Source organism: Etheostoma spectabile, unplaced genomic scaffold (genome assembly GCF_008692095.1).
Source record: "Etheostoma spectabile isolate EspeVRDwgs_2016 unplaced genomic scaffold, UIUC_Espe_1.0 scaffold352, whole genome shotgun sequence".
Lineage (NCBI taxonomy): Eukaryota > Metazoa > Chordata > Actinopteri > Perciformes > Percidae > Etheostoma > Etheostoma spectabile.
Genome location: NW_022605591.1, coordinates 317,518 through 325,289, shown reverse-complemented (window position 1 = coordinate 325,289; position 7,772 = coordinate 317,518). Strand labels below are relative to the sequence as shown.

Here is a 7,772-nt window from a genome sequence, read left to right as displayed (position 1 = left end):
CAACAGAGTGTAAATTGTAATTTCCCCATGTGGGACTAATAAAGGATACATTCATCTTAGTTAATAATTAATTAATCTTAAACTTATTTGATCATGCAACCAGAGCCAAAAACTAAAAAACCACTAGGAAGGAAAATGCTCCACTCATTGTGTTAATACTCAAGCTTGCAGTTACTTACTTTCCATTTCTCCAATAGAAGGCCCTGTGGATGTACCCCACCCTGTGAGTTACATTTAAATGGAGACAAAACATTGGGGCCAGGCCTAGATAAGCACGTTTGAGGCCGAAGCATCTGTTAAGTGCATATGAAGGAGGGGCGGCATTAAAGGGGGGGGGGGACAGAGCTCAGAGACCAGAGGGACTGATATGTGATATATGTACTGATCTACGGGCCAAGAAGGATTGAGGGATCCCAGAAGACGAGTGTTTCATAGTCACATAGCCATTAGGGGGGAGCAAGGAGTGCTTCAGTCTGTACAGGCTGATCGACTCCATTTGGTCGAGTTATTTTGACAGGGAATGCAAGGCTTGTTTATCTGAACTCATTGAATGCACCAAACTTTCAAAAGCTAGGAATTGAACAACGTGTGTGCATGCATTTCCAAATGCTCTGGTATTAAAGTGCGTGGATTGGGAATATTCCCAGCATTAATACGATTTTCTTATATTTTAGCCCAATTCTGTTGGTTAACTGAGCTTCACTACATTGCGTGTGCGCTTTGTTGTATAATGAAGTGAGACAGGTTAAGTGTAAGATAGCATTTCAGTATGCCCTTGAGACCGCCAACTGAAAAGAGTAGTGTTTGTGTGTCAAAGTAGTTGACATCTTACCCGCTTTTTATCCCTCCAGCACCTTCCTACTCCTACTTTGATTCCTCTCATTTTCTCACCCTCTCCTCCCCTGCCCTGCCTTTATTTCTTTCTTTCTTTCTTTCTTTCTTTCTTTTCTTTTTTTGTGCAAATTTCTCTCCACTCCACATTCCGTCTCCCTACCTTTTACCTCAGATTCTTTCTGTTTTTGTCTCTTAATCTTTTTTTGTCCCTTTATCAGTTGGTATCTTCAGACACTCCAACAGCAGAGCCTCCAGTGGCAGTGGTCCCCCCTGTGGAAACGAGTACCCAGCCTTCGCCCCCTCCTCCGCCACTCCCACCCCCACCTGCAGAGAGGACTGGGGGCATTGGGGATTCCAGACCCCCCTCTTTCCAGTAAGCAAAGCACACATAAGTCAAAAAACCTCTCAAAAGCTGCACTTTTTTCCAGTACTTTAAAACTTAGCACCCACTTGTACTTTTCCCAGAGCTGTAATGTAGATGCTTAATTTTTTCCAGAATATCTTATACAAGCTCAGTATCAAGTTACTACAAGAATAGCAAGAATACTACAGCTCATCTGAACCTGATCTTAACTGGGACCGCCCTTGTTGTTGACATGACCTGTTCTGGGAGACGTTTTCAGTACATTAAATATGCGCACAGATTTGATTTCAAAACGTTCTAACTAGGGGTGATCCGAGTATCCGGCTGAAACGAGTATCCGGTATGGATAAAGCACGTTTGCCTAGTACAAGTATTATCCGAGTAATACGAGTCAATATCCGTGCTCGGATTGAATACAACTCATTGAATTCAACTGGCCGCGCAGCGCTCTGTGATAATCACAGCGCCCCCCCCCCCCCCCTACAAACACGCTCGGCTCAATCACACACACACACAGAACATGGAGAAATGCGCGCTCTCTCTCTCTCTCGCTCTCGCTCTCGCTCTCGCTCTCGCTCTCGCTCTCTCTCTCTCTCTCTCTCTCTCGCGCTCGCTCGCTACTTCAGTCATTCGGTCTGCGGATCGTTCCGTAACGTTTAGGGTTTCTTCAGGTTTGTTTAACTTCGGTTTATAGTACTTACAGACATAGTAACCAGTAGATTTTGGTGAACGTGGGTCAGACGTGGCTTGGTTTAAATGCAAATCCCGTTGCGTCTCTGATCAGAGATTTTTTTTTTTTTTTTACTGTCAGCTGCCCCCCCCGCCCCCTCTCCTCGCTCTCTCTCTTACACACACACACACACACACACACACACACACACACACACACACACACACACACCTGGTGTGAAAATAAAAAAAATGAAAAAAATAAAAAGAACAAAACAAAAAAAAAAATCACCTGATCATACAAAAATAAAAAGTTTAAAAAGAAAGTTATATTGAGTATGAAAACTTTGTTCATTACATTTACTTCATAATTGACCCATGTGTTGTATTCATTGTTGAAAAACGTTCTGTAATAGTTTGTTTGTTACCATGACAACACCATTGAGAAGCTCGATGCTGCATGTAAATAGTTTTCAAATCAGCAATAAATATACAATTTTTGATCAACTCATATCAATTGCATGCTTGAAAAAAAAGACCAGTAAAGCCCCGCACATTTCAAGAGAACCTGACCCACTTCCTGGTTAAAGATGACCACTTCCGGTTTAGGCCCCGCACACTCGGAGTACGGATCCGGATACAGATAATTCATGTGGTAAACAGATACAGATACAGATAATGCTGTACTCGCTCATCCCTAGTTCTAACACAGTTTGATTATACTAGTTTATAGTACCATAGTATATACTTGTAACTACTCAATTTTTAAATCTTAATGATATAAAAAAGAACAAAATAAGAACTTGTGTCTTTTGTTATTTTATCCACCTCCATAGCTTTTAGTAGGTTTTTAGCATTTATTTGGTTGGTTTTTCAGGCAAGGTGATGAATGTAGGCCCAATATCCACTCTCCATTTAATTGTGTTTTGCACTAACTCTTGAGAGATTTTTTTGTCTGCTAAATGGTAACTCCAACTATTTGCTAACTAACTATGTCTGCTGTTAAGTGTTGGGCAGGTAGTGTATAGTGGGTTTAACAGAGCTTTTGCATTAAAAGACGCTCTTGAGTGTTGAGATGGCACCAAAACCATAAAGTTGTGGACTGTAAATCCAAAGCAATAAGCTGAAAGAGGCTAAAACTATTCATTGAGCTAACAGTAACTGCAGAGTCAGGTTATAATTCTCTGTGGGTTTGTTACTACAAACTATCCCTTTTACATTACACACAGTAATTTGATCCACAGTTAATATAAAAAATAGTGATACTAGCTTTCAAGAGTGTGAAAACCACAAGGCAGCCTAAAAATCCTCCTGGTCTTTTCCTTATTCTTTAGCATCCATCTTATCCTACAAAATTATGAGGAAACCATAACTGTAATTTGAAAAGGGTCTGTAGTGTCCAAGACAAAGAAATGTATATCATTTAAATAGCTTCGTACCATTGCTCTTAGTTCCTCAAAAAGTATGTTGTCTGATGCTCTTTAAGTTTAGTTTGGGGGTCAAACTGAGTTCGCACCCGTCACTGCAACTCCCATTACAGCTGCAGCGCTCTCATTCATTTCTTGTGTCTGGACCTCGTCCTGTCAGTGTCCCGTGGCTGCAAGAGGGTGGCCTGATGTTTTTTTTTTATTCCAATTTCAAATGAAACATTTTCTTTTCAACTTCACTAAATGTGTGGTTTGCCATCGGTGGAGAATTAACCACATTAGTTATTTCTTTCCATGCTGTATTTGGAGCTGGATCAACACCATTGCTCATTGTGGAAAATTAAATGTAATTCAAATTGCAGGGTCTCTGTGACTCGTCAGATGAAGATGATTTTTATTTCCTTTGCTTTCATCATGAACCACAAGGCGTTCTCTGTCTTCCTATGTAATCAGCATATTTGTTGATGTGCACGTGGTGCTGAAGTCTGCTGCCCCACACAGGCTTACTGCGGCATTTGGTTGTTGCCACACGCTCATTGGCCTGTTCAAAGCTGTGGATTTGAAAGGGTGGTCTCATGCTTTCTGGCTTCTTCTTACTTCTCTCTAGATGGTTTTGGTGACGTGACAATGACCAAAAGGAATTTGCCGTTTTGAAAGCTAGTCTGATTTTTTTATTTTTTTATTTTTTAAGATAAATATATTTATTTAAATGTTTCATCAGCCAATATAGTGTTATCAGATGTTTTGAACTTTTAATTATCAATAATCAATACTGGCCTAAAAAACAGTATTAGTGGGGCTCTACTGTATACTTGCTTTTTAATTTGTTGACTGCTGAATTACCTGGAGGCGAAATTAAAGCTCTACTCTACTCAATTCATCAGTGGACTTAGTTTTTATTTGTATGTGTAGTTAATGCCTTTAGCATTTTAATTGTTGTGATTTTTTTCCTACGTGTTTTGTTTGAGATATATGTTGTATGTGCTCTCTGTATATACCTTTTTTAAATGGCCCTGTGTGGATGAATAAAGTTCTTTGAATTTAATGAACGCAGTCTGCTAAATGTATTCATTAGAATTTACAGTGCGCAAAGGGTAAAACATGTTTTGTTTTTTTCAACCTATTCTAAAAGTGTTAAGCTGCCAAATAATAACTACCCCAATCTAAAGTTCATAAGTCACATTATCAAATTCTCAGGCCACCAGACGTTTAATGTGGAATTTAATTATTTCTTTCCCCCCTAAATGGTCCATCATGTGTCTAACAATGTTATGAAATTGCGATGCTAAATCTGCAAGGAACTCCTTTGGGTCATAAAATATATGTATTGGCTATTATCGTGAATATCCTATCTGGAAAAGCACGTCACTATGGTAAAATGATTATATTGAAACAGTTGAAATTACATTGTGCTCTAATTCTTACCGTGCTCCTGCTTCTTCTTTTCTAGCCCCAATGCAACAGGCAGTGTGGAGACCTTGGACGACCAGACTGAAACAGAATCTGTAGTTTCCTTCAGGAGGGAGAGACCTCGGCACAGAGAAGGCATGGAGCCACACGGTGAGAAACAGCAGATCACAGTGCTGATTAAAAAAAAAAAAACTTGTTCACAACGCCTTCAAGATTTGGCATGCTCCCAGCATCCAAACAATGAGTATATGAAATGAAGAAGTAAGGAATGTTTGTAATCTGTGGGGGGAACGCAAACATTGACTTGAGAAAACATGAATATTCATGGTGAATTAGTTCTGCTTTTTCTCTGATGTCCCCAGGGTCTCGAATGAATGGCCAAAGTCGACTGGAGCGCCACCTGGCAGGGTACGAGAGCTCCAGCACCGTGATGAGCAGCGAGCTGGAAACCACCAGCTTCTGCGACTCTGAGGACGACGACACTATGAGCAGGTGGGAGATGGATTTAAGACGGGAGGGTTAACTGAGAAGATTGTGGTTTGAGAGAGATTGTTTAATAAGGAATTCAGACACCCTATGTGTTATTTATACCACAATAAGATGTCTTAGGTTGGGGTCATGGGAAACATGTTTCTGCAAAAACAACAACATAAATGAAATTCCAAGTAGTTAATGTTAATCTGCTGTTACCCATCCTTACTTAACTATAGTAATTTCATCATTAAACTTTCTTTAAATTGCACTCGTGCTTTTGCTTTAAAAATGGTTTCCTCTCCATGCATCCATACCCCAACCCAAAATGTCAGTAAGCAATTAGTTATTATATTTGATAAAGTTCATGATTTGGCTACAATTCCTTTAGGTATTTTTTTGGTAAAACAAGGTTTTTATTTTGTCCAGTTTTTGTATTAAAAGAAAATGTCTGTGGAGATTAATTCATGCATCCAGGTAATTGTAGTTTCAACAAAACTTTCATTTAAAAACACTGGATTAGAAATATAAAATACAAGATATGTGTTCATCCAAAAATTAAAAGATAATGCTAATTAGATCAAATTATTAGAAATGTTTCTTGCCTTGTGAAAATGTTGGTTTGATGTATATGGGCTTTTATGGCTCTGGCTGCCTTATTATTTTCAGAATGTCCTTATTCTATTTTAATGTTTTTATGAAACAATACAACTTTGTCAGTCAGGGCTGAAATAATTTTTTCATCCCTGGGTAGCTCATATAAACAGAGCACATAGGCATATAAACAAACATGTATAAGATGAATAGCGCCAAAGGACATACGTAACACATTACCACAAATATCATAAACACCCAAGTAAGGAAACAAACATACCTGTATAACAACAGAAAATGACATGAACATACACACAGACAAGGTCTTGGAGACTTGTAACTAGGGGTGATCCGAGTACCCGCTGAAACGAGTATCCGGGACGGATAAAGCACTTTTGCCGAGTACAAGTATTAAACGAGTAATATGAGTCAATATCCATGCTCGGATTGAATACAACTCCTCAACTGGCCGCGCAGCGTTCTGTGATAATCACAGCGCCCCCCCGCCTACAAACCCGCTCGGATCACACACACACACACACAGAACATGGAGAAATGCGCTCCCTCGGCCTCTCTCTCTCTCTCTCTCTCTCTCTCTCTCTCGCTCTCTCGCTCTCTCTCTCTCTCTCTCTTGCTCTCTCTCTCTCCCGCTCCGTCAGGCAGGCAGTCAATTGGGTCTGCGGATCTGTTCCGTTAACGTTTAGGGTTTCTTCAGCTTCAGGTTTGATTTTAACTTCGGTTTATAGTACTTACAGACATAGTAACCAGTAGATTTTGGGGAACGTGGGTTTCAGACTTGCTGCTTCGTTTAAATGCAGCTCCCGTTGCGTCTCTGCCATCGGAGATTTTTTTTTTTTTTTTTACTGTCAGCTGCCCCCGCCCCTCTCTCTTACTCACCACACACACACACACAACACACACAACACACACACACACACACACACACACATATACCTGATGTGAAAAAAAAAGAACCAAGAAAAAAATCACACTGATCATAAAAAAAATAAAAAGTTAAAAAAAGAAGTTATATGAGTATGAAAACTCTTGTTTTTTACATTTTACTTCATAATTGCAACCGCATGTGTTATTATTGTTGCAAAACGTTCTGTATATAGTTTGTGTGTTACCATGACAACACCATTGATCTGAAGCTCGATGCTGTCATTTAAATAGTTTTCAAATCAGCAATAAATATAACAATTTTTGATCAACTCATATCAACTGCATGCTTAATAACATACCGGTTAAAGCCCCGCACATTTCAAGAGAACCTGACCCACTTCCGGGTTAAATATGACCACTAACTCTGACTCGGACTGGGCGGGTTAGGCCCCGCGTACGGATCCGGATACAGATAATTCATGTGTTAAACAGATACAGATAACGCTGTACTCGCTCATCCCTACTTGTAACCCTGAATAAATATCGCACAGGATTTAATGTTGCTGGTTTAGCAATAGGATAGATTGATGTATAAAGGACTTTTTAAGTCTGTTGCGATTGTTAGCATGAACTCTAAAGTGTCTGTTTGAAGGCAGAAGCTGATATTCTCTGTGCAAAACATGTGGAGTCATTTGAATATTTCTGGTTGGTAAAGTTTTTATTTATTCTTTTGGACTAAGGGTAGATATGGATTTGGATGGACTTTTTCCTTTTCTGGGGTTCTGCAGTCTTTTTTTGATATTTGTATCTCTTGAGAGGACAAATACAGGATGGAAAATTGTATATCCACTGATAAACAAGATACTATATTTACTCCAGAATTCCTGATAAGCTTCCCCATTATCTTTATGGGTCCCTTAGGTTTGTGATGGCATGTTTCTCTTCTGACCTCTTACCTTTTGTTGACACTTAACCTTTAGGTTCAGTAGTGCAACAGAGCAGAGCACAGCCTCTAGGCTTCTTAAACGGCACCGCAGGCGCAGGAAACAGCGCCCCCCACGTTTGGAGAGGGTATGTACTATTTTGTTGCCTTTTTTTTCCCATACGTTTTTTTTTTT

General features: G+C 39.6%; 1 protein-coding gene across 2 annotated transcripts in view; it reads left to right on the top strand.

The window, feature by feature from the left end:
• dvl2 (dishevelled segment polarity protein 2) overlaps window positions 1–7,772 on the top strand; it is a 24,887-nt gene that overhangs the window by 8,931 nt on the left and 8,184 nt on the right. For both annotated transcript variants that reach the window (XM_032511335.1, XM_032511336.1), the window contains exons 3-6: window positions 1,053–1,207; window positions 4,745–4,854; window positions 5,067–5,196; window positions 7,635–7,725. In XM_032511335.1, coding sequence (XP_032367226.1) covers window positions 1,053–1,207; window positions 4,745–4,854; window positions 5,067–5,196; window positions 7,635–7,725 — 486 coding nt within the window. The remainder of the gene's footprint in view (window positions 1–1,052; window positions 1,208–4,744; window positions 4,855–5,066; window positions 5,197–7,634; window positions 7,726–7,772) is intronic.